Genomic DNA, 26757 nt, shown 5'->3' with positions numbered 1-26757 from the left:
GGCTAAAAGAAAAACTAATACATATTTATCAAGTAATTGCAGTCTTAGTCATTGATGTAATGTGCGATTAAATATATTTTGCAGTGAACACTTATAATGCAGAAAAGTATTTGCTGTACTTGAGAATAAAAGGTGAAAGCAGGAAATTTTTACTATCTGCCCACCAAACTGCTAAGTTGTTTATTGATTGCTAACCAGTTTCGATAGGATAGTTCCAAGAACAGAATAACATATATTTCTCTACAATACTTTTTTTATATTTTAACCTGTTTACTGCATAAAAAACTAAAGTACATTTGAATTTGACTGTGCAATAATATTGACAGCATTGGTATTAATGTACCATGCTAAGTTGCTGTATGTGGACGTCCTTCATTGTGTTCACCCTTGTTGCTTTTCTGCCCACCTCTGACTGTCAATTGTATCAGAAAAGCAAGCTACAAGCAAAGGACTGAGAGTACTACACATGGACAGTCATAACTTTAGTTTTGCTGACAGCACACAGAAGTTAGTTTTAGATATAAATCAAGAAAAAATCCTGTCAGCATATAGTTTTCATTTAATTATGCACTAACTGCATTATAAAATGCTTGCACAGTAATTGTTTCCCCTTCAAAGTTGTATTTTTGTGCACTTTATACTGTAAACCCAGTATTTACAGGATTATTACATTACAAATTTCCTATGTAAGTATTTCACTCTTAAGACACATGTATCCATTTTGGGATGATTGAAGACAAGAACAGTATATTGTACTCAGGCACTAAAAGCTCATAGTCTGCTAATGCAAACTGTAGGTGTAGTCCATTGCTTTTACTTGGAGCATAAAATTCTCAAAGGCTGGGGTCCATATTATCTTGTGTATGTCACCTTCCAGCATCTGCAACATGAAAATGATTTATACATGGATTATATGAAGTGGCAAGAAAGGGAAGGCTATAGTGGAGAAGCAGCAGCTAGGAAAGAAAAGGGGAAGTAGCCATGAGATGTAAAAGAAAGATGAAAAGGAAACATAAATAAATTGAAACAGTGGTAACAGTGACATGGAAGTGAATGAGAAACTGGCATATTTCGAGGGAATTCTGAGAAGCAAACCATTTTCCATCTGTGAAGATCTGGGATAATGGTGCTGAATGGAGGAATATAAATATCACATATGATATAACAAGTAGCATGTCCATGGCTAGAATGTAGGAGAGCATATTCTATTTGACTGGCCACAGAAAGAAAATCATGATGTTAGGTGCTAGTATTTAATTTCACTACAAGAGACCATCCCATCAATTTCACAAGACCTCTGGAAGCCAATTCTGCCATTATATATGTCAGGCTCCAGTTTAGTGACATATAGGCTGCATCTGGCTCGAAGTCTTCAGCTGTAATCATTCATTCATCATGTTCTATAGAGCCCCAGGATGATCTACAATGTGTAAATTACCTAAATGGTGAGAATCTCACAAGCAAAACAAACACTGGACATCAGTATATTTGAGAATTGTGTTTGAAACACTTTCACAGCATGGCCTTAAATATAATACACCAGAATGCAAAACTTAAAAAGAAAGTAACTTTCATCTGATGTGTCACGGTCAAGTAACATAGCTTGATGAAACTTGGGTCATACATAGAAAGAACTGTTACAGTGTAGCTTAGAAGGTAACTGAAAGAAGTAAGCAATTAGATGAACAGAAATAACACTTTTATTCAGATTATTACACTGAAGTCACCATGACTCATGATAGTCCCTTAGGCACAACAAGTTGCAGTACGTGGTTCATAACAGGGTGGGTGGTCAGTGCACATGGCAATGCATACTCTTCAATTTGCTCCCATGCTGGCCATGAGGTTGGTAAGGAGTGCTTGTGGTAGGGCTTTCTGTTCCTCCACCAGCTGGATGGTCATTGGTGCATTGAACGTGCTGCAGTACATTGCCCCAACACATCCTGGATGTGCTCAATAGGATTCCAGTTAGGGAAACTGGATGGCCAGTCGATTTGCCAAATATCCTCTCATTCCAAGAGCTCCTCCACCTTCCTAGTTTGATGCAGTCACACACTGCTGTTCATAAAAATTAAGTCGGGGCCAAACGCACACCTAAGAAGATACACCTGTAGAAGGAGAACAGTGTCATAATAAGATTGTATGGTGAGTTGACTGCGCCCAAAGATTTGGAGATCAATAATCCTATGCAACATTATGCCTCCACATTCCACAACACCCACACCACCAAAAAGATTGTGTCTGATAAAGTTTCTAGGATGCATTACATGTTCCCACCTCTCGCCACATAAGGGTATACCCAGCATTATCAAACATGATCATTTTGGTGGTCCATGCATTATGGTATTGGGAGCCGTAATGTTGCATGGGTGTACTGACCTCCAATTCTCTGAACACGGTACACTCACCAGTCAACATCACTGTGGTGTGGTGGTGCGTTGGGGCTTATGGGCGCTCAACATCGAGGTCATCAGCGCCCTGACACACATTAAAAGGAACGAATGTGGACAGACCTAATAAAACTGAAGCACACACTCAAAGAAAGCAGGAAAAGAAGGAAAATGCGACATAAGAAAGTAAAACCTAAGGAAAGGGAAAACATAGCAACAAGAATGCCACAGGAAATTGTCATTGGCTGGCCACTTACATAAAATATGGGTGAGCTTGTCACACAGTGAGCAAATTAAAACCCTCTCCCTAAAATCTTTGTAAAAACATTTGACATGGCACAGAACTTTAAAACTTTAACCACATTAGTCCGAGTGTTGCCTAAAAGAGATAGCAGGTCCGCTGGCAAGTCAGCCGCGGCCCGCTGGTCAGAAAATAAAACGCAATCCAATAAAACGTGGCGCACAGTGACCTGGACGCCGCAAGCACCACAAATTGGAGGGTCCTCCCGCCGGAGCAGGAAGCCATGCGTCATAGGGCTGTGGCCTATTCGAAGCCAAGTGAGGAGAACCTCGTCCCGTCGATGGGGCTGAAAGGAAGTACACCACACACGCATAGTGGGCTTGACTATACGGAGCTTATTGTCAGTCACTTCCAGCCACTCATCCTCCCACCGACGCATGACTCGTAAGCTCAACAGCGAGGTGACTGCGTGCAAGGGGATAGCACACTGAGATACTTGGATAGCACACTGAGATACTTGTGGATCGAGACACGCCTCCTTGGCTGTGAGATCTGCCCTTTCATTCCCAGCAATGCCAACATGCCCCGGAACCCAGCAGAAAGCTACAACCTTCCCTAGATGCTGTAGTCGGAGGAGGGCATCCTGGATGGTCTGGACTATTTTGTCTGCCGGATACAAACGTTGCAATGAGTGAAGGGCACTGAGTGAATCGGAACAGACAAGAAATTTTGGAGAGGAAGAATGTCTCATCTGCTCCAGCGCCCGCAAGATCGCAGACAATTCTGCATCAAAGACAGTAAAAGTCTGAGGCAGTCGGATCTTGAGGACACAATCCGGAAAAACAACTGAGCAACCAACGGAATCCCCTTGTTTCGACCCATCCGTAAAAACAACTACATAGTCGTGGTGCTCAGATAAAATGGCAGAAAATGCTGCATTAAAAACGGTCGCAGGAGTGCAATCTCTCTTGTACTGCAATAAATCTAAAATCTCTCCGGGCCTCTTCAGTAACCAGGTTGGCAGGCAGTTAAAACCCTGGATTTGGGGTTGTACAGACTCCACACCAAGGGACTCTAGCACACATTGCACACGGATCCCAAACGGCAACGTAGCCCGGGGACGGCGGGAAAAAAGGCGGTCCAGAGGTGGATGGGCAACAAGATGGTGAGCAGGCGAGGTGGGAGCTGCAAGAAACTTACAAGCCTGATGCACCAGCAGGAGCTGCCGCCGGATGGTAAGTGGCGGTTCGCCAGCCTCAGCACAGAGGCTGGGTATGGGACTGGTCCGATACGCACCCCTGGCAAGTCGAATCCCAGCATGGTGAACAGTGTCAAGGATCTGCAAATAAGACGGCCTTGCTGACCCATATACTGTGCACCCATAGTCCAGCCATGAACGCACAAAAGCTCGATAAAACTGAAGGAGATGCGCCCTGTCCGCTCCCCAAGACCTGTGGCTGAGGCACTTGAGGAAGTTCAGTGCCTTCAGGGTTCTGGCTTTCAAGTCACGTAGGTGTGGCAGCCATGACAACCTTGAATCAAAAATTAGGCCCAGAAACCACACTGTGTCTCTAAAATGTAGGACAGTATCCCCCATATGCAAGGCAGGCAAAGTAAAAAGACGACAAGAACAATTAAAATGAACACAAACACACTTATCGGCAGAAAATCGAAAACCCGTCTTTGCAGCCCACTCCTCTAACCGCCGCACTGTTAGCTGCAACTGATGGCTCACGGTTGCAACACTGGAGGAGGAACAGAAAACAGCAAAGTCGTCCACAAATAAGGAGCACTGTACTGGATTCCTCACTGTAGACGTTATACTGTTGATGGCTATGGCAAAGAGGGTAACGCTTAAAACACTTCCCTGAATAGCCGCCTCTAGGAGGATCAGGTTGTCGACCGTGGACTGAAATTTGCGGAATCCACACTGAAAGCAGCTAAGGAGCTGTCTGGCCTCTAACAGCCAGACCAGATGATGGTTAACCATCCGTTCCAGGGTCTTTCCGACACAGCTTGTCAAGGCGATACTATGATAACTACTGGGACATGTGCGGTCCTTTCCTGGTTTGAAGAGAGGGATGAGGACTGCCTCCCTCCATGAGGTGGGGAACACTCCTGTCTGCCATATGAGATTAAAGCATTCGAGGAGGATTTCCTCTGACGCCACTGGCAGATGTCGAAGCATGGAGTACCGGATGCGGTCGTAACCTGGTGCAGTGTCACAAGTCTCAGTAAGTGCCGATTCAAGTTCCCACATGGAGAAAGGGGAGTTGTAGGCCTCAGAACTGTTCGACCGAAAGTCCAAGTTTGCTCTTTGGACAGTCGCACGGTAGCGTCGAAACGCTGGATCTTGGGTTGCAGTCGCAGTACTTTGTGCAAAATGCTCTGCCAGCATCTGAGCAATGGCTCTGGGTGTCGTTTGGAGGCATCCCTGGTTCAGGACTGCAGCTATTGGTAAACGGCTGCGTTTACCGGAAATCCCCCGGATGGCTTCCCATACTTTTGTGGAACAAGTGGAACGGTTGATGGAGTCCAGGAACTCCTGCCATGACCTTTTCTTGCTCTCTTTAATGACACGGCATGCCCTGGCTCTCGCGATTCGAAAGGTGGTAAGATTGACCGCTGTTGGGCGGCATTTAAATTGGCGAAGAGCCGCACGCCTGTCCCTGATGGCTGAACGGCACTCTTCTGTCCACCAAGGCACAAGGTGCCGCTTAAGAGGGCCAGAAGACTGTGGTATGGACAGGTCAGCAGCATGATGGATCACAAGTGTGATGTGATCCAACCATTCCTGTAGGCTGTTGTGGCGTTCAAAGACAGCCAACCGAGTGAACAGTGGCCAGTTAGCTCTGCCAATCATCCACGATGGCGGCCTCTGCTCCAGCAATACACCATCCAGGAGATGAATGCGGATGGGGAAGTGATCGCTGGAATGAAGGTCATCAATGACCCCCCAGTGAACAGAGTCGGTGAGGGTTGGAGAGCAGAAAGACAGGTCAATGGCTGAGAATGACCCAGTAGCAGTAGAGAAATGAGTCGGAGTACCTGTGTTGAGGATGCACAACACTTGAGACGTTAGGAGGCTCTCCAAAATTTGACCTCGAGTGCAAGGAGAAGTGGAGCCCCACAGGACACGATGGGCATTGAAGTCTCCCAGGAGGAGAAATGGGCGGGGGAGTTGGTCGATAAGATCTGTAAGAGCGTCTAAGGTCATTGCATCTAGAGGGGGTAAATAAAGGGAGCAAACGGTAAGCCTCCGACGTGAATGAATTTCAACTGCAACTGCTTGCAGGTCAGTATCCAGGGGGAGAGCAGAGGAGTGGTGGTCATTATTGACAAACACGGCGACTCCGCCTTTGGCCCTTTCTCCAGTCAGGTCATCTTTGTGATATAACGTATAGCCCCTTAGTACAGGAGCATCAGATGGTTTGAAATGCCTTTCCTGTAAACACAAGCTCAGGGGGCGTTGCCGTGCTAGGAGGTTCAGTTCCTCCACATGTGCCCAGAATCCATTCATGTTCCACTGTATAATGGGAGCCATCTATCAGGGTGGGAGTACCTTCATTCTCACTTTCTGTCGGGGAGGAGAGCCCACAACAGGTGGAGGCTCAGTTTTGGGGCGAGATGATTGCCCCAGTCTGACATCATCCTCCATCGCCTCTGAAGAGGAGTTGAGAGAGACGTCAGAGAGAAAAGAGTCAGATTTCATGAGAGCGCCATCCATCCGTTTCATAACGTGTTGCACATCGACAATTCCTTCCCGGGACCATTCAGCCTTCAGTTCGTCTTGGGGAATGTCAACGAGATCTCTGCAAGTCACAACACCCTTGCTTTAGTTCATGGTGTTGTGAAATTCAGTCTCTATTGCAAACTCCCCAAGAAATTTTGCCTTCTGAAGGTTCTGGACTTCCTGGAAGCTAGATGTTTCAACCAACAAGGTGCCATTTCACAAGCACTTTACAGATTTTAATGTGCCAGCAATACCTTCTAAGCCCTTCTGTATATAAAATGGTGAAACTTTATCAAAACTCCCATCTTTTCTTTTAATTGTAAGAAACACATTCTGCGAAGCAGCATGCATTCTGTTACTACTAATGGAATCAGGAGGACTGGCTACACGAGCCCTCTTGTTAGATTGGGTGTTAGAACCTACCAGCGGCCCACCCTTTCAGCTGGGAGGAGAAGAAAAGTTCGAGGGTTCCATCTCGGTCCCACGAGCAGCTAGGGAAGTCCACCTAGACAGAGCCCCGCATGCCTAGGTAAGCCTTATACAACTGAGGTGCGGCAGGTTCCCCAGAGGTTGCCCGCTAACGACTGTTCCACCTCAACAGCCATGCATCTCATCAGCATGCAGCACACCTTGAGATTGAGAGGTTGTTGATAGAGGTTTATTCCATCCTCGCGATCCAGGCGGTCAAGCCAAGATCCCCATTCCCTGAGACACACAACGTTCCACCGCCGCACGGTGGTTGCTGAAGTATGCTCAGAGCTTACGGTGACAGGGGACTGGCGGCGCTTACCAGTCCCCAGCTCAGGAACCCCGGGGTCGCCAAGCCCGTACCCAACAAATGAATGCTGAGCACGGCTACATCGAACAATGCAGGTGGAGGAAATCTTGGAATGAGAGAATTTTGGCGAATGAACAGGCCTGCCAGTTCCCCAGACTTAAATACCACCGAGCAAGTGTGGAATACTTTAGGGAGACGCATTCATGTGCACCAATGACCATCCAGCAGCTGACGCCTGTGCTGGTGAAGAAATGGAAGACGCTTCCACAAGAATTCTTTACCAACCTTGTGGCCAGCTTGGTAGCACACTGCTGGCCATTCACTGCCATCAGTGGTGATCACATACCATATTAAGAACCATGTCCTGTCTTATGTAATATCCAGGGGGGCATCATGAACGATGGTGATTTTAATGTAATTTTTGTATTTAAATAAAAGTGCCAGTTCTGCTTGCCTCATTGTTCATTTCATTCAGTTACCTTTTGTACTACATTGTAGCAGTTCCTTCTATGTATGATTCATGTTTCACCAAGCTATGTTACTCGGTAGTGACACATAAAAGTGAAATGTACTTTCATCCTTACGTTTTCCACACCATTATTTCCAAATATTCTATTTTACAAACAAGTGTCCTATAAGTGGGGTGCATCCTAAACAAGAAAAGTCTCTAGTCAACAAAGGAGTATGTTGAAGCAATTGAGAAATTTCTGACTCCCACTAACTTTAAACATTTACTAGCATTCCTGGTCAAAATACATTTTGGTGTGTGTTCATACCTCAAGCAGCCAAATCACTTATCCTCTGAACCTGTTGTAACCAAAACACATAAAATTTTACTTACTCCAAACTTGTTAATAAGTGTTTCAGCAACTCAAAAACAAATTATAGTCATCATCCTGTAAGTGACATATCCACCAGATCTTTCCCTGGTCCAAGAAACAATGCCTTTGCTCATGGTATTGTTACAGTCATATATCACATAGATTTCCCGGCAGTTCTGAGAGACCATTGGATTTTGAATCAAAAACCTTATCATAAACACATGAGTAAGACTCTCACATAAAAGGAAGGCCTTGTCATTATTTTTAGGGTATAGAAATTTAAAATATTTCTATATGACAATACATTTCAACTAATTACTCACCACAAACATTACTGTCAAGTTTCAGGCCTAAATTCAAATTGCCCAATTGTAGTGCACACCAGCTCTAATCATGGGCAAACTTTAAAAAGGTGGTCTTCTCTTAACATATAAAAATGAAGTATGCAGATTTGTTATTTGATCCTTCCTGCAATACTGCTTTTGAACTCACTTCACAAATCATATTGGGGGATTGCAAGAATGAACTATCTTTCTAGGAAGTATGTTCATTGGCCAAAAACAACTGAAAACATTACAAACTTTTTTGCTAATTATTAAGCATGTAGAATGCATCAACCAGTGCCTTCACAACCTTTTTCCTGCTGGAAGAGCCATGTGACTCATTGTAATAGATTCATACTCCCATTTCCCATCTGTGGCAAAGTTTCAGCTTATCATCATGACAGTCACCACTATGGCTTTATTTAAAATCTTCTCCTCATAGCCTTGTGACTGACAAGTGGCCACCTTTAAGTGGTTCTGCTCGATGGCGGCAGACATCTAGCCAGCCCTCATTCCATCCTGCATCTGCATCCAATGACACTGTGGAGAGATTTGTGAATATTTTTATAATCAAATGCGCAAAGAATTATAAATGGCCACTTCTGAGATAGCTTTAAAAAGTTTTCTAGCAACATACAGAGCAATGGTCATAGTCCAGCTGACCTGCTGCAGGGCCATATTCTTTAGATCACTGTAGCAATTTTGTCAAAATTCAGCTACAAAACAATACATAGGGGGAACCATTTAAACTTCTAACAAATAAAATAAAGATCCCGACAGTGCTGTCAACTCTTAGGTGCACAGATGGCACTACTACCAGGGGCTAGAGATGTTCAGCACAGTACCTGTTGCACAAGCTTATCTCTGATGATGAAAAGGTGAATGACCAGCAACATCACACAGACTTACAAAGACAAATGAAGGACATCTACACATATAGCTCTGTTACTGTCCCATTTGCCCAAGAACATCTGAGAAACTAACAGTAGGGTTTCACACTATACATGGTGCAACCAAAAGTATATTGATAAATTTTGAGGCATTGTAGATGGTGTGCTGAGGAAAAACCTGTGAATAAGAAAATATGTAATCCAACAATGCTAAGCATATTGAAAGTATAGGGGAAAATGCATGTTACTAGCTATCCCTTGGACAGCAAATATGAATTTGATGGTGACAAAGTGCAAGCAGAAATCTAAGCAGAAACTTGATGGTATTTGGGTATATCAGGTGGCATATAACATGTCTACATATGACTCAACAAGACTGCAGAGTCTACAAACTCAAGTTTTCTGCTGAAGGGTTGGCCTATAACTTTGACACTTTTTAGCATCATTGGATACTGATTCAAGATATGCATTCCTACCCTAAAATTGTTGCTTAATACTCCATCTATAACTCCTCAAAGTTTGACAGTATATTCTTGTAACAACTTATATACAGCAGAGGCTAACCATATTTCACAATGCTGGAGATCATAATTGAAGAGATATTGAGTGTTTCATTGCTTGAAAATGAATCCTACCAAAGGAAACATATTTTGCTTGGAATGATAGTACTAGCAATGGAAAAACTGAGGGTTCTGAAGTACAAATCATTGGTGCCCTCTAAGCTTTTATCTATTTCCACATATAATAAAATTTGATGTTAGAATTTGTTTTGTCCAATGAAGAGGTTACAGCAGGCAAAGATGAACAATTTGCAGATTTTCCAGAACTGTACTTCAAAGATGGAATCTAATCACTGGACAATTGTTGGACAAAGTGACCTTAAATGGAACTACATCAAACTATAAGCTTGTAACAACGACAGAAATTCCTGGGTGGAATAATACGTAAAATAAAGGAAAGGTAACCACTAACCTATATCTGACATATGTGACACACAGACACACACAACAGCAAACAATAATTATGTTAGCTTTCAAGCTCTTGATCTTTCCTAGTAGAAGTATACACATTCATGCACACAGACATCCAAATGCACATGCCCATGGCAAGACCGTCAATTATCAATAGGTGTTCCCTGGCCAGATGGAGGTGGGGAGGGGGTAGGGAAGGATGCATGATGCAAGGAGGGGATAGTGGGATAGTGTGAGGCAGGTCTTTTGACAGATGACTCAATGTCTGTACAACAAGGCCAAAGGAGTTCAGAGGGTAGAGCATATAAGAGGTGGGGAGGGAGGGGAGGAAAGGAGAGGAAGGTGGACATGGGTCTCACAGAGGCCAAGGGCATGTGCATTTGGGTGTCTGTGTGGTTCTGTGCATGAATGTGTGTACTTATGCTAGAGAAAGAGCAAGAGCTCCAAAGCTAGTATAAATACTGTTTTCTGTTGCATCTATCTATGTACCACAAATCAGTCAGCTGTAGGCGAGCAGTTGCCTTACCTTTATTTTACGTATGACGCCATTCAGGACTTTACATTGTTGTTATACATTGCTGATTCAGCTCTCTCCCATCCCATTCCCTTTTGTCTTTGTTACTGTCATTCTTTCTTATCTACAACTCATCTGCCAATTCTTTATTCCTTAATGTGTCCATAATTTCTTCTCCTCTACAGTACCTGCCTCCAAAGTACACACTGGCCACCCTCTGTTGCTCAGTTTTAATGCCCACAGTTGTAATAACCCACCATGCTCATAAATGCTGTAGTATATTTTCAGTCTCTCACAGTGGTGGCCCCTTTTTCGAACATTTCATTCCAGTGCTGTTTTTAACACATTCCCCACTCTTGACTCGTGCTGCCAAACCTGACTGTTAACCAACTGTGTTGTAACATCAAATGTGTTTATTTACTGCGTTGCATGTCAATTTGTGATCAAACATATCTATTTATAAATGTGACTCTTACTTCCTACTTTAAAATATTATATGACCTTCCTTATAGCTTCCCAAATAACTCTCTATGTAACACCTACTATTTATTTCCAATATAATACCTGAAACACTAATTTTCAGCTTCCTATTTTCAACCTTTTTAACTATGTGTATTTTTTCAGCCACTCCTTTTGTCTCCTATCCATCTGACCATGAATCCCTGTCCATTCTACTTCCACCAATTCGACAAACTCTCATTTTTTATTAGCCAAACTCGAATCACACATCCTCTTTCTGAAATCTTGTCTGCACATGGCATCCCACTGAATGGGCTTACATTAAAATTGGCATCTAGGGCTGTCACTCATCCTACTGCAAGCACCTTAACCTTTTTCAGTTCCATCAGCCCCTCATCCTCACCAGTCTGGTCCTTCATAATCATATCTACACTCAAACCATAATGCTGTCACAAAATTCTTTCACTCTCTGACCATGATTTCCTTAATGCTATTTCTATAATAATCCCTGTCTCCCCCCTCATCTCCATCTTCCTCCCCTCTGCTCCCTCCCTCTCCCCACCTTCTCTACTTCTTATATGCTCTACCCTCTGAACTCCTTTCATCTTGTTGTATGACCACTGAGTCACCTGTCAAAGGACCTGCTCCACAATATTCCACTATCCCCTCCCTGCCTCATGTGTCTTTCCCTACCCTCTCCCCTCCACCATCTGCCCACACAACTGCAAATCAATAATCTACAGTCAGTCTCACCATGGCTATGGGCCTGTTTGGCTGTCTGTGTGGTTGTGTGTATGAATGTGTGCATTTCTAAAAGATGAAGAGCAAGAGCTCATAAGCTGGTATAAATAGTGTTTCCTGTTGTGTGTGTCTAAGTGCCACACATCATTCATCTAAAGGTGGTGAATGGTTCCTTTCCTTTATTTTATGCAGTGCCACAAGCACTGGACACAGCTGACATGATTTCATATCCATGAAGCCATGTGATGCCAGCCACTGCCCTGGTATTCATATGTTGGGCACCCTTTATAGGACCACCACCTGCATCTCTCCAGTAGTCTAATGTTGAGTCTGATTCCAAGTAAATGAAGAGTCCAAGACACAGTGTTACTGGACCAAGCGCACTACTGATTGTGACCACAACCAAGTCTGACCCTGCAGAGAAACCTATGGTGGCAGACTGTGTGCTTTCTCTCCCACTTTTGTAGAACTGTACTCAATAAGTGACATTCTTATTAGACCATGATGATCTCTTGTGTTGTCTCATAGAGAATCAGTATTCTGTTGTTCATGTTTTCTTGTTGGTTTCTTATAGATATTAATTTTTATTGTTCAGTGCCACCTAGGCACCTACTTCTTTTATGTGTACACCATCTCACAAAGGGATACTTCAGTTGACAATGAGGATAAACTTTTCATGCTTCTTGTGTCTTCAGAATTTTGTTCCAGTATCTGTGCTCATCCAGGTAGCTCTCTCTCTGCATTAGTGCATTTGCACTCACATTCAACTGACGCTCTTCTTGTCTCTTTTTGCTTGCCCTTTTCCCATGGCTTTTGCACCGGAACTTACACTTCTGCTTCTTGTCTAGTTGTGGAGTAAGCAGTAGCTCCATCTGAACAGCGAAATTGCTCATTTGCTTCAGTGCTTCTCAGTGGTGGCATCCTCTGGTGTTACAGCTGAGACAACACAGCTTCTGCTTCATGGTTGCCACTTCCTGCACACCTCAGAGCTCCTCTGATGGCACCTTTCCTGTACTGACATGCTCCCAGCACAGGTCGACACACCACTACATCTGCTTCCTTCCAACTTTGATGCAGCCTTGGATTCTTGGCACACCTTCCTGGTTGAACTGGACCGCCTACTCCACAATTGTGCACATTCCGACACTTCTCTGCTGGCCACCTTGGCCCCTGACCATTTGCCTATGGCCCCTGCCCACTCAGCCTCTCATAGACTCGCATCCTGCACTGTTATTTCAGACTCATCCACCATGGCTCTTCAGGCACCTCCTGAAGCAGCACATCTCGATGCGGCTCCTGTGCTGCTTCTATGACCTCTCCCTTGCCTCCTGATGTGGTGCCTTTGTCCACTCTGGTGTCTACTGAAACAGCTCCTACAACCACTCTGATGCCTCCCAACATGGTTCCAAAGACCACTCTGCTGCCTCCTGATGTCGCATCTCCTGATGCGGTGGCCCCTCCATCCACTCCAGTGCATCCTGACGCGACTCCTAGGACCACTCGAGCACCTCCTGACACAGTTCTTAAGATCACTCTGGCACCTCCTGATGTGGCTTCTATACCTCTCATGGTGCCTCCCTTTGCAGCTCCTGTGCTAGCTATAGCACCTGCCCCTGCTGCAGTGCCTCCTCATGACACACAACCAATGTGGCATCTCCACCCAGTGCAGCTCTGCTGGTTCTCATACTTGCAGCATACTTGCCACCCTCTCGGTGGCTTCTACTACTTCCAACACTGCAGCTGGCCTGGTCGATGACCCTCTCCATCCAACCCACTATTGGCCTTCAGTGCCCTAAATGTCCATCCATTCCATGGCCTTCCTGGCTCCTTCTGCAGCTACCATGGCTCATCTTCCTTCTGTTTCTGCAGCTCTGGGCCTGTCTCCTCCTGATGACACTTACGTCACCCTGCCTTCGACTGGACCCTGTCTGGCACCGCTTCCTCTTGGTCACCACCAAGCCCATCCTTCACCGTGACTCTCTCTGGCAGCCTCACTGGCTTCCCTGTGCCTTCTGTCCATCCCTTATGGAAGTTTCCTCACCACGCCTGGCCGTCCCTTGACCTGCCACCTTCGGTGATATGGGTACCCTTCTCACAACTGAACACAGATCAAGCATGAAAACAGGAAGAAGGTGTACTGAACTGTAAAAAATAGCAAAATAGAACCAGTGAACAGTCCAAGCTTAACAAGTCCAACATCGAACAAAGTTGAAGAGCCATGGCATCATGGTTAAGTGGTCTCCGTGTTGGGCTGCAAAGTGGACAAGCCATTTTCAGAACTTCCTCGTAACATTTATTTTTATTTATTTTTTTCACAAAATTTTGAACTGTCCGTCCAGTCATTGAAATGTTTGTTCTTTCTCTGTAGTCTTGGCAGTTGTCATACTCTACATGGGTCATAGAATATGAGTCATATGGTAAGAATACATTTCCGTCACAAGTAAATGTGATGAATAGTGAGAGCAGGCGAGATACCACAGAAATGAAAACAACAAATAAATGGGTGTGAACTACATTACAACAAAGGAATTCAACAGTCAGATCTTTCAAAATGGAACACAACTTTAAAAATGTTAAAACTTATGTTTTGACACAACACAGGGAAAACTGTGTGACTGTGAAACTGTTGCATTTATTTGTTGCAGCTTATGTAACTATTATGTTTTCAGCATTTCCTTTGGAGTGATTACTTTCACATTCATTCAAACACCAAAATCCAGCAAGGATGTATATCTCACTCACTCACCAGACAATGTACAAAATGTGTGAGGATAAAAGATTCCTATCATACGACACATGTACTGTCGCAAATGCCATATATGACACACCATGTGTGTTTTCAAGTGGAGGATTTGGTCACCTCGTCATCAAGCATTTGCGGTTCCTATCCTAAAGCCTTTTGGCTTCTAATAGAGGAGTTAAGTAGAATCAACTTTCATTTTAGGTCCCTTTCTTACACCTCACTGTTTTACGTGGATGTTGCACCATCACACAGACACGAATTTGAATACAGCAAACAGTGGGGGAGGGGGGGGGGGGGGACGGGAAAGAAAAAAAAAAACTAGCACGAGGGAGCTCTGAACATGGCTCTTGACCTCATGACCATGATGCAATGGCTTTCCTCAGTGCTCCATGTTGCACCTCTTGTGCTTGGACCATTCGCTGTTTCTATTTTGTTTTTCTTTTTCACAGATGAGTAGACCTCCTCCTTATTTTCATGCTTGATCTAGGTTCAGTTTTTGACAGGCTATCCTCTGGGCCCTCTTACCAATAAGTCTGAGGGTTGTGTGATAGGGAGTTTCCCTTGTCAGTGCTGTCCCTGCCTGACTTTTGAATTCCACGCCTCCTCCTGGGCTGCCACCATACACTGTGCAGCCCTGTGCTGAGCAGCTCCTATTGCCTACTCCAGAGCTGACAGTACACTCACTGCTAGCCCTGGCACTCCCCTTGGTACCTGCCTGCTCACACTGCACCTGTAGCTGATGCACTACACATTGCATGCTGGCCACTGGCCTGCATATGCCATCCATGCATACACATTGTCTACTCACTATCCTCCCTCCTGTCTGAAGCCTGTGTTCCTCCCTCATCCTCAGCTCTGTACAGCTGCCGTCAGACATCTGCTTTCTCTCATGCGTCAGTTTTTTTTCCTGACAGGCAACTTTTCAGGGCATTGCACGGACACTTCTCACTAGCATTCTGCACAGTTCAGCCCTGATCACAACCCAAACCTTCTTCTCTGCCGTCCAGGGTCATCTCTTCCCAGCAGAGCATCCACCTCTTCTCTCCACCAGTACCCCTTTCCTCCTGTCTGCTTCTCCCAGCCAACTGCATCATCTACTCCATGGGGAAGAAGATGACGTGTTCTTGGTTGTTGTCTCCACTACAGCCACTGTCTACATACCAAGATGGCTTTGACATCTCCCTCCAAAGAGAAGAGGAATGCTATATACAGCTGGTGCCTGATGACCTGGCACACTCACCATACAGCCAGACGCCTGCAGCTGACTCTGCTCGACTTCACTGCTACATCTGCTACAGTAAGAAGGGCTCCACAATCACCAGACACAGCTGGTACTGTTTCACATCTGTGAAGCCATGTGACACCAGCCACTTCCTGGTGTCCATATACCGGACACCCTTTATAGGAGTGCTGCCTGCAGTTCTCCAGCAGTCTAATGCTGTGTATCATGCTGAATCTGAGTAAATGATGAGTCCACAGTGTAGTATTATCACACCAAGGCAATGCCAGTGCACCACCAATTGTGAGAGTGACCAATTCCAACCATGCAAAGTAACCTACGGTGACAGACAGTGCGCTTTCTTTTGCACCTTTGTGGAACTGTGCTCACTGAGTGACAATTATTCTTATTAGATCACAATGATCTGTTGTGTTCTTTCATAGAGAATCAGCATTCTGTTGTTCATGTTTTCTTGTTGCTTTCTTATATAAATAAATTTCTATTGTTCAATGCTGCTTGGACACCTAATTTTTTCTGCATGCACAATCTCACAATGGGATACTTCACACCTCTTGCTGCACTCTTCTCTCTGTCCACGTCATCCACCTCTGTCTATCTATCTCCTCCTGCCAACTCTCTCTCTGTCTCTCTCCCTCTCTCTCTCTCTCTCTCTACATTTCCCCTTCCCTCTCTCTGTCCATAACCTCCTCGCTCCTCTTTCCATCCGTTTTCTTCGCCCCCCACACTCTGTCCATCTCATCTCCTCTCTCTCTCTGTTGATCCCCTCATGCCTCCTCTCTCTGTCCACTTCCTCCTCCCCCCACTGTCTGTCCCTCCCCCTCTTCCCCCCTCTTTCTGTCTGTCCATTTAACCCCTCTCTGTCAATCCCATCCTTCTCCACACTCTCTCTGTCCATATCCTCCTCCACAACTATCTGACTATCCCCTCCTCACCCCTCTGCCTGTTCGTATCCTCCTCTCCTCATTATCTAAGGAAGTTTCCTAGATCTTCCTGTTAACCTATCACTCTATTTCTCTTCCCACAATGCTGTTAAAAATGTTTGAAGAAAATGCTGCAACTCACATTCATGATTTTATTCAAAAATTGCATGTTACTGCAAGAAATTGGTTCGGCTTTCAAAAGATGCCATCAATGAACTTGAAGAGTAAATTGTTTTATCTTTTACAAGATCCAAAACAACATAAGAATCTTCTATGGCCTCACAAAGACATTTAAGTGCTGAACCACTCTCTACCACAGTCTAACACATACAGTAGTGGCATTCTCTGCCGCGAAAGTTGTTACTGTTTGACAGCTGGAGCAACATAGTGATCCTAGTGGTGCAAAAGGTCACAGTCACATATATCATAAGGATAATGCTTGTTTTTAATTATTTTTATCCTTAATTAATGAAATAATTATTACATTTTGCATTCCATGCATTAGTAAATTACCAAGAGACATGAATTGATGTGAAAAATGTAAAAGCAGCCAAATCTTACTGATTAAATGATGTAAGGTACAGCTTATCATCATCATCATCATTTAAGACTGATTATGCCTTTCAGCGTTCAGTCTGGAGCATAGTCCCCCTTATAAAATTCCTCCATGATCCCCTATTCAGCACTAACATTCGTGCCTCTTCTGATATTAACCCTATTACTTCAAAACCATTCTTAACCGAATCCAGGTACCTTCTCCTTTGTCTACCCCGACTCCTCCTACCCTCTACTGCTGAACTCATGAGTCTCTTGGGTAACCTTGCTTCTCCCATGCGTGTAACATGACCCCACCACCTAAGCCTGTTCACCCTGACTGCTACTTCTATAAAGTTCATTCCCAGTTTTTCTTTGATTTCCTCATTGTGGACACCCTCCTGCCATTGTTCCCATCTACTAGTACCTGCAATCATCCTAGTTACTTTCATATCCGTAACTTCAACCTTATTGATAAGGTAACCTGAATCCACCCAGCTTTCGCTCCCATACAACAAAGTTGGTCGAAAGACTGAATGGTGCACAGATAACTTAGTCTTGGTAATGACTTCCTTCTTTCAGAAGAGAGTAGATCGTAGCTGAGTGCTCACTGCATTAGCTTTACTACACCTCGCTTCCAGTTCTTTCACTATGTTGCCATCCTGTGAGAATACGCATCCTACGTACTTGAAACCGTCCACCTGTTCTAACTTTGTTCCACCTATTTGGCACTCAATCCATTTATATCTCTTTCCCACTGACATTACTTTCGTTTTGGAGATGCTAATCTTCATACCATAGTCCTTACATTTCTGATCTAGCTCTGAAATATTACTTTGCAAAATTTCAATTGAATCTGCCATCACAACTAAGTCATCCGCATATGCAAGACTGCTTATTTTGTGTTCACATATCTTAATCTCACCCAGCCAGTCTATTGTATTCAACATATGATCCATAAATAATATGAACAACAGTGGAGACAGGTTGCAGCCTTGTCTTACCCCTGAAACTACTCTGAACCATGAACTCAATTTACCGTCAACTCTAACTGCTGTCTGACTATCTATGTAAAGACCTTTAATTGCTTGCAAAAGTTTGCCTCCTATTCCATAATCTCGTAGAACAGACAATAACTTCCTCCTAGGAACCCGGTCATATGCCTTTTCTAGATCTATAAAGCGTAGATACAATTCCCTGTTCCACTCATAACATTTTTCCATTATTTGCCTTAAGCTAAAGATCTGGTCCTGACAGCCTCTAAGAGGCCTAAACCCACACTGATTTTCATCCAATTTGTCCTCAACTAATACTCGCACTTTCAACAATACCTGAGAAGATTTTACCCACAACACTGATTAAAGATATACCTGTTTCCATGTTTAAAGATTGGTGTGATTACTGCTTTCGTCCAGTCTGTTGGAACCTGTCCTGACTCCCACGCCATTTCAATTAACCTGTGTAGCCATTTAAGACCTCACATTCCACTGTATTTGATGAGTTCCGACTTAATTTCATCCACCCCAGACACTTTATTGCACTGCAATCTATTGACCAATTTATCCACTTCCTCAAATGTGATCCTATTTCCATCATCATTCCTATCCCATTGTACATCGAAATCTGAAACATTACTGATCGTATTTTCACCTACATTGAGCAACTCTTCAAAATATTCCCTCCATCTGCTCTGCCCAAGGCATCAACAGATGCAGGTACAGCTTATTCATGAAGAAATACTTTTGAATATGTGCATAATTGCAGCTTTCTCCACTGAAGGAAAGAATATATAAACACATAGTTCATACATTAAAAGCTTATAATTGTGTTGTTGTCTGTTCTTATTATGATAGGCACTTAACTTGCCGCTTCAAATTATGTATAGAGTCTAATGATCTATCCTTTCTTACTCTTCACTCAACTTTCAAATACAAGTATTTTTGCAAATGTAATTACTTTTGCTTCAAAACTGAATGTGTTGAATATTCTTGAGGTCTGTGGCTCAGATTATAGCAACAATTGCAGAATTGGTTTCTTCTGGATTGAGAAACAGTTTTATTACTTTTGACGTTTTATCGTCACGTCTGTGTGACTTTCCCTTCCACTACAGGGATGGTATTTTATTTGGTACATTAACTACTGCGTGTAGGTGTTACATTCCACACAAGTTTCCTATGTTTCGCATTCATTGATGTGGCTGGGAGTGTAGTGAAGAAAACTTCACATTGTTTAGTAGATATATGACACCTTTCTGCAAAAGGAGAGATCTTCTGGTACTTACTATTCTTAATTCTTAAAAGAAAATGGTATTCTTCAGTAAAGATTGGAAAGTTATAAGAGATCAATAAATAAACTGTCCTGATTATACTGTTTCATTTGTCCCAGGGTCCTTAGAAAATTAAAGAAAGACAAATGTGTTGTCATTTAATAGTTATTGTGGATTTTTATGGCACTATGTACACTCCTTATTGTAAAAACTATGTTACAAATCAATATAAACCCTACCTTTCACACTCAGTCAAAATTGTACTCAGAAGTGTAACTTGCTGGCTGCTTGGCATGCTACTCTCACAGGGGATAACAAAAATGAGACAGAGTGTCATGATTGTTATGTTAGGCTGTGTCCTTACAGCTCTATGAATTCAAAAGATACAGAATCAGAGGCTATGGTTCAACATGGTACAGATTGTATTAAATGAAAGAAAGGAATGGTTTAGTTGTAACATCACATTCGGAAATTATCTATCACAGGGGGTAACCACCGCTTATATAACTAAAACCCAATTTTTTATTTATTTATTTTTTACACACTGAGATATATCCTTTCTCTCACCATTAAGGCCATTTATCTTTAAAACTCTACATGTACAATAAGTGTTTCAAGATGAAAAAGTCATAAAGACTGCAGAAGTACATGTGACTGAATAAATTACATCATCTAACAGATGACTGTGAACACCAAATTCACTAATGTCATAAATGAGTTATAGTCTGATAACACGCTAAACATTTAGTTGAAACAAGAGACATCCAAAAACAGACATTCCTTTGTTGTCATATGTTCTTCCCTTATTTGCCATCGAAAAACAAGTGGAGAGATTCAATGAAGTAATTAAAACACAGCACAATGGAATAGCATGCACTCCTGGTAAGAGCAACATGCATCTGCAGCAGATTGATCCAATATACAAGTCACAGTGATCACATTACACAGACATTTGCCATGGACTGCTAAATACTGCATCTTTTACAATTTATACACAGAGGGTCATATTTGACAATTTTCTAACTGATGTGCTACTTGCTATGCAATGATTTTCATGTAACCATTTGCTGGTAACAGCATCATATATAATGAATTGCTTGCTATCAAAGATCACTTAATAATATTACAGTTATGGATTTTTTAAATAATTGATGATACTTTTTGCTCTTCCAGCACTAGCAGCTTTTTACATTACTACACTTTTGTAATAAATGTCTGGAAAATTTATTTGTAAAGTGGACTGCATGTGAATAAATAAGTCTTTGCCTATGAATTGTGCAACAATAAAGTAGTAGATCAATACACTTCCCATGAGTCTCAACATCATGCAACATATGTCATCAACTGTTGGGTCTTACCTCTCTTTCAATTACTTTCAGGAGTGTATAACATTTTTGTCACAGTTAAACTCCAACAGCTGGCATAGACTGTGCTTGCAGAGAGCCAGCAGTATACATTGGTTCCAGATAATCAATAGGAATTTCAGGATCTTGGAATTCATTTAGAATGCTCTCACCGGTAAAACTTTGTCTGAAATCAAAAGGATAGCCATTACATATTAAACCTCACATATAGTACAATACAAGTAAAAGAACCAATCTCAACTGGCATCTGCAAGAGTAAAATATTCTTTGTGCTTTGATGAATACATCATCCTTTCAAGCACTTAAAAAAAAAAAAAAAAAAAAAAAAAAAAAAAAAAAAAAAAAAAAAAGGCCAGATGAGGAACCAGTTGCATCAGAGCTGAAGCTCAATGAATATAGGCAAGAAAGTGTAAAAGGTAAACCTGTCATGACTCTCTGTACTAGATGTGGATGTTTGAAGGTTCTCAATGTTCATCATGGAGTCCAGGTTCAAATACTCTTGTGGTGAAGCATTCTCAAGTAGTGAATCTAACTGCTGCCTTAGGTACGTAAATGTCGGCCTATCTTTAGGCTTCATTTTCCAGCAGCAGAGCATGATTTCGTACCTGAAATAAAAAGTGTGCATCAATAAGACCTCTTAGGAATAAGGGATAGAATACTGACTGTTCAAAACATTTTCTTCAAAACAGAGATAATTTGTTGTGACAAGGTTAGGAAGGCAAGCTATCAATGTTATGGAATGCCATTATACATGGTACGTAAATACTTTATTTTCAAACATTTACTGATAATATAAATAAAAAAGAACTCATTTTTATTTTGACATAACCCTATTCATTGGTTTTGCAGTGAAGAAATGAGCTGCTGTATTTAAACATGGTTCTTTTCTACATTTAACTGTGAACATCTTACATGATCAAAAACAGTTATACAAAAAAAAATTGTCACACATATCCAGAATCTGTGTTAAAATAGTGACAAGTGAGAGATTATGATATTGTCACATAACAGAAAATTTGAGGCATCAGTTCTATAACAAATTACATTAATCTTCTAAAATGAAGAAACTTCCTTATCTGTAAGCATTTGTAGCTATCTTTGCTCCAGTAGTGAGGCAACGAGTGATGGGGAATAGGGGGAAAGGAAAACAAGATAGGAAAATATGTTACGAAGGTATGAATAGACCAGTGATCTGAAGGAAGGAGAAACAGAAAAAGGAAGAAGGATTGGAAGGAGTGTGGGAGGTGGAGAGCATTATGTATAACTATACTTCAGTTAATAACAATATGAAAATAATAGATTGCTACTCGCCACATTGAGGAGGCATTGAGTGGTGGGTGACAGGTACATTGAATATTAGCTGTAGGACTAAATCCTTCATCAGACTTCTTCTCTCCTCTCTCCACTCCACCTACACCCCCCCCCCCACCCCCCCGCCAGTGTTGCACCCATCAGCACACTATCCTGCCCCACCATGTCTCTCCAAGATTTTCACAGGCAGCACTAGAATCTTCCATGCCCCTACTGTGATACGCTTCCCCCTCCCGCACCACACCTCTTCTCTAACTCCACTATTCAACACAGCCAGGATTGGCAGATTAAAATTGTGTGCCAGACCGAGGCTTGAATCTGTGAAATTTGCCTTTCACAGGCAAGAGTTCTACCAACTGAGCTACGCAAGCACAAATCACTACCTGTCCTCACAACTTTATTTCCATCAGTACCTCATCTACATATACTCTGTTGGCCACCAAGCGGTGTGTGGCAGAGGGCACAATTCGTGCCAAAGTCATATTCCTCCCCCCCTCCCCACTCTGTTCCACTCGCGAATCGCGTGAGGCAAAAATGATTGTCTGAATGCCTCAGTTCGAAGTCTAATTTCCCTTATCTTTGAATGGTGATCATTGCGCGATTTGGAAATTGGTGGTAATAATATATGCTCTACATCCTCAGTGAAGATCAGATTTTAGAATTTAGTGAGCAGCCCCTTCCATTTAGCTTGCTGTCTGTCTGCAAGTGTGTCCCACTTCAAACTTTCTATGAAATTTGTAATGCTCTCGCGGTGGCTAAACATACCAGTCACGAATCTTGCTTCTCTTCTTTGGACCTTCTCAATCTCTTGAATCAGACCCAACTGGTAAGGGTCCCATACAGACGAACAATACTCTAAGACTGGACAAACTAACGTATTGTAAGCTATTTCCTTTGTTGAAGGACTGCATCCCTTCAGGATTCTACCAACAAACCGCAATATAGAGTTCATCTTACCCGTTACTTGCGTAATCTGATCATTCCATTTGAGATCATTTCAAAAAGTCACACCCACACTGCTTCCAAAGACTGGAGTGCTAGTCTTGAAAGTTTCGCGGGAGAGCTTCTGTGATATTTGGGACATAGGAGACGAGGTACTGGCAGAAGTAGAGCTTTGAGGACAGATCATCAGTCATGCTTGGATCACTCAGTCTGTAGAGCATTTACCTGCGAAAGGCAAAAGTCCCAAGTTCAAGTCTCAGTCTGGCACACAGTTTTATGTCACAAAGTTTCATATCAGTGGACACTTCACTACAGAGTTAAAATTTTATTCTGGAAACAGCCCCCCCCACTGTGGCTAAGCTATGACTCTGCTATAGCCTCTCACCCAGCAGTGCTAGTCTTGCAAGTTTTTCAGAAGAGATTCTATGAAGTTTGGAAGGTAGCATACTGGTGGAAGTAAAGCTGTGAAGGTGGGTCGTGAATCATCCTCTTGGCTAACTCAGTCAGTAGAGCACTTGTCCGTGAAAGCAAAGGATCCGAGCTCAAGTATCAGTCCAGTACATAGTTTTAATCTTTCAGGAAGTTTCATATCAGCACACATTCTGCGACAGAGTGAAAATTTCATTCTGGAATCATCCCCCAGGCCATGGCTAAGCCATGCCTCCGCTATATCCTTTCATCCAGGAGTGATAGTCCTGCGAGTTTCGCATGAGAGCTTCTGTGAAGTTTGGAAGGTAGGAGACAAGATACTGGTGGAAGCAAAGCTGTGAGGGTGGGTCATGATGTGTGCTTGGGTAGATGAGTTGGTATAGCACTTGCCCATGAAAAGCAAAGGTTCCAAGTTTGAGTCTCAGTACAGCACACAGTTTTAATCTGCCAGGAAGTTTCATATCAGTGCACACTCCACTGCAGAGTGAAAATTTCATTCTGGAAATAGCAAAGATCACTCTCACCTCAGACTCAGTCCAGTTGGACCTCAGTGCTCAGAGATGACAGCGGCCTTGTATCTGTGAGGTGTGAATCTTTGCATGTATTAATCATTTGATAAAGGACTTAATTTCATAGTTAATAATGTGTAGCAGTATTTTTTCAATGTGCCTGCTGGCTACTCAGTGCCTCCTCTATGGATTAATCAAAATCTACCCTCCTCATATTGTTAATATAAGATATTGGATGGATAAAAAAATCTACTCACCAAGTGGTGGCACAAGAAAACACATGTAAAAGAAGGTTATACTTATGCAAGCTTTCAGAGCCAGTGGTTCCTTCTTCCAGCAGATGGGTTGAAGGGGAAGGAAGAGGGGTGAAGGAAAAGGACTGGAGAGGTTTGGGAAAAGGGGTATATTTTGGAAAAGTCACCCTGAACCATGAGTCGGAGGAGACTTACTGGACGGGGTGAGAAGGAAAGACTGATTGTTGGGGACTGCATCAGTGGAACAATGTTATTGCATCAAATTTTGTTTTAAACTTGGTGATCCTCAAGTTTAAACAATCTGCAAGATTTGACAAGTGTTTGGGGTGAAGCAAAGGGTATCACACGGATAAAGGAGTGGTATAAGCAGTTCAAAGATGGCTGCTCATCAGTGAAGAGTGAAGCACATTCTGGTAGGCATTCAACATCTGCAGATGAAGCTGTTATCGATCATGTAAGGACTCTGTTTGTGCAGGATAGACAAATCATGGTCAGAGAACTTGTAAATGAGGTAAAAATTAGGATTGGATCCATTCACTACATTTTAATGGAACATTTGCACCTCAGAAGTCTCAGCAAGCCAAAGTTGGTAAAACTGAGAGCAACTTCATTCAGAGATTACACAGGACATACTAGGTACAGTGAACAGTAATCAAAACTTTCTTAACACAGTGATCACTGGTGATGTGTCCTGAGTTTATGAGTATGATTCAGAAACAAAGTTCCAGTCACTGCAACGGAAGCATCCATCATCCCTGAGACCCAAACCAGCAAGGCAGGTCCACAGCAACGTGAAAGTCATACTGACTGTCTTTTTTACTCCCGTTGCATGGTCTGTCATGAGTATGCCCCAGAAGATAATAACGTCAATAAGGAGTACTACCAAGAGGTTCTGCATCAACTTCTTGAAGCAGCGAGATTAGGTCTGACTTGTGGGCAGCGAACAATTGGCACCTTCACCACAAAAATGCACCCACTCATCATTCTCAGTTAATTCAGAGTTTTTGGCCAAACACAACACAGCTGTGGTTTGTCGGCCTCCCAGTTCCCCTGACCTAGCACTGTGTGACCTCAGGCGGGGAAGACATTATGCAGAAATCGACAGAGCAGCTGTATACCCCACCAAAAGAGGCTTTCCAGTGATAATTCCTGTAGTGGCAGCAGGATTGGGAGAGGTGTGTAGAAGCTGAAGGGGACTACTCTGAATGTGACTAATGTCAAACAATTGCATCTGAATACTGATTTATTTTATAATCAAAAGTTGGAAGATTATTATGAATACTAACCAGCTACACTGCTATGTAAATTGTTTATATTTTATCTCATTTATGATGAGCCCATTTCGGCAAATTGCCATCGTCAGGTGCTCTGTAAGTACATAAATAAGCAATGGTCTTAATATAATGGTCTTGTTAACTATGATCTGAAGAGCTATAATATATCATTCCTGTAGTGGCAGCAGGATTGGGAGAGGTGTGTAGAAGCTGAAGGGGACTACTCTGAATGTGACTAATGTCAAACAATTGCATCTGAATACTGATTTATTTTATAATCAAAAGTTGGAAGATTATTATGAATAATAACCAGCTACGCTGCTATGTAAATTGTTTATATTTTATCTCATTTATGATGAGCCCATTTCGGCAAATTGCCATCGTCAGGTGCTCTGTAAGTACATGAATAAGCAATGGTCGTAATATAATGGTCTTGTTAACTATGATCTGAAGAGCTATAATATATCATTAGCTGTTTTTACCATACATGTAACATCATTGCTGTCATGTCTTGTCTGTTTTACAATTATTACTTTCTCCCAGGTGTACAATGCAGATGTATATTGCATAATACTTGTTTTCCATATATGGTACTTTTCTGACAGCTTGGATGACATAGTTACTATTATAAATAAGTGATGTGTGAAATTCAATTGTCTATTATTATTTTTGTATAGATTTGTTTCTAATTATATTTTTGCCTAAAGTTTGATTCAGTGTTATTTGAGATTTTTATTTTACGTTTTTAATTTTTTTGTAATAATTGTTGTTGTCTATGATTTATGTTGGTGTTCTGTCTCTGTTTTATACTACTCGTGTTGTTATCACTGTTACTATGGGTATGTATTGTTTAGAATCTCTGATTTTATAATTTTACCCATTTTCCCAATTTATAATGTGAATAAAGTTTTCTGTATACTTTTTGTGCTTTAGGTCAGTTTGTTCATTCAGTAAATTTGTTGGGTTGCTGTATGCATGTGAATATGTCTCTATTTCCTCAAGGATGCTCATGAATGTTCTCTTCTGCATAATATGGAGAATCTCTAGTGCTTTGTTTGTGGGTTTTACATCACGTTTCTCTGCTTGTAAATATTGAAAAATTGTGGATCG

At 42.4% G+C, this 26757-nt stretch overlaps 1 protein-coding gene across 3 annotated transcripts in view; it reads right to left on the bottom strand.

Moving 5' to 3' along the window:
- Positions 1–235: 235 nt before the first annotated feature.
- Positions 236–26757, bottom strand: part of LOC126253248 (uncharacterized) — a 364089-nt gene continuing 337567 nt past the window's right edge. For all 3 annotated transcript variants that reach the window (XM_049954448.1, XM_049954447.1, XM_049954446.1), the window contains exons 18-20: positions 21351–21533; positions 20923–21094; positions 236–880 (exon numbers count right to left, since the gene is read on the bottom strand). In XM_049954448.1, the coding sequence (XP_049810405.1) occupies positions 20968–21094; positions 21351–21533 (310 nt within the window). In that variant the 3' untranslated portion in view covers positions 236–880; positions 20923–20967. The remainder of the gene's footprint in view (positions 881–20922; positions 21095–21350; positions 21534–26757) is intronic.

Source organism: Schistocerca nitens, chromosome 4 (genome assembly GCF_023898315.1).
Source record: "Schistocerca nitens isolate TAMUIC-IGC-003100 chromosome 4, iqSchNite1.1, whole genome shotgun sequence".
Taxonomy (NCBI): Eukaryota; Metazoa; Arthropoda; class Insecta; order Orthoptera; family Acrididae; genus Schistocerca; species Schistocerca nitens.
The sequence above is the reverse complement of the archived record's forward strand: the minus strand, read 5'-3'. Positions and strand labels throughout refer to the sequence as shown.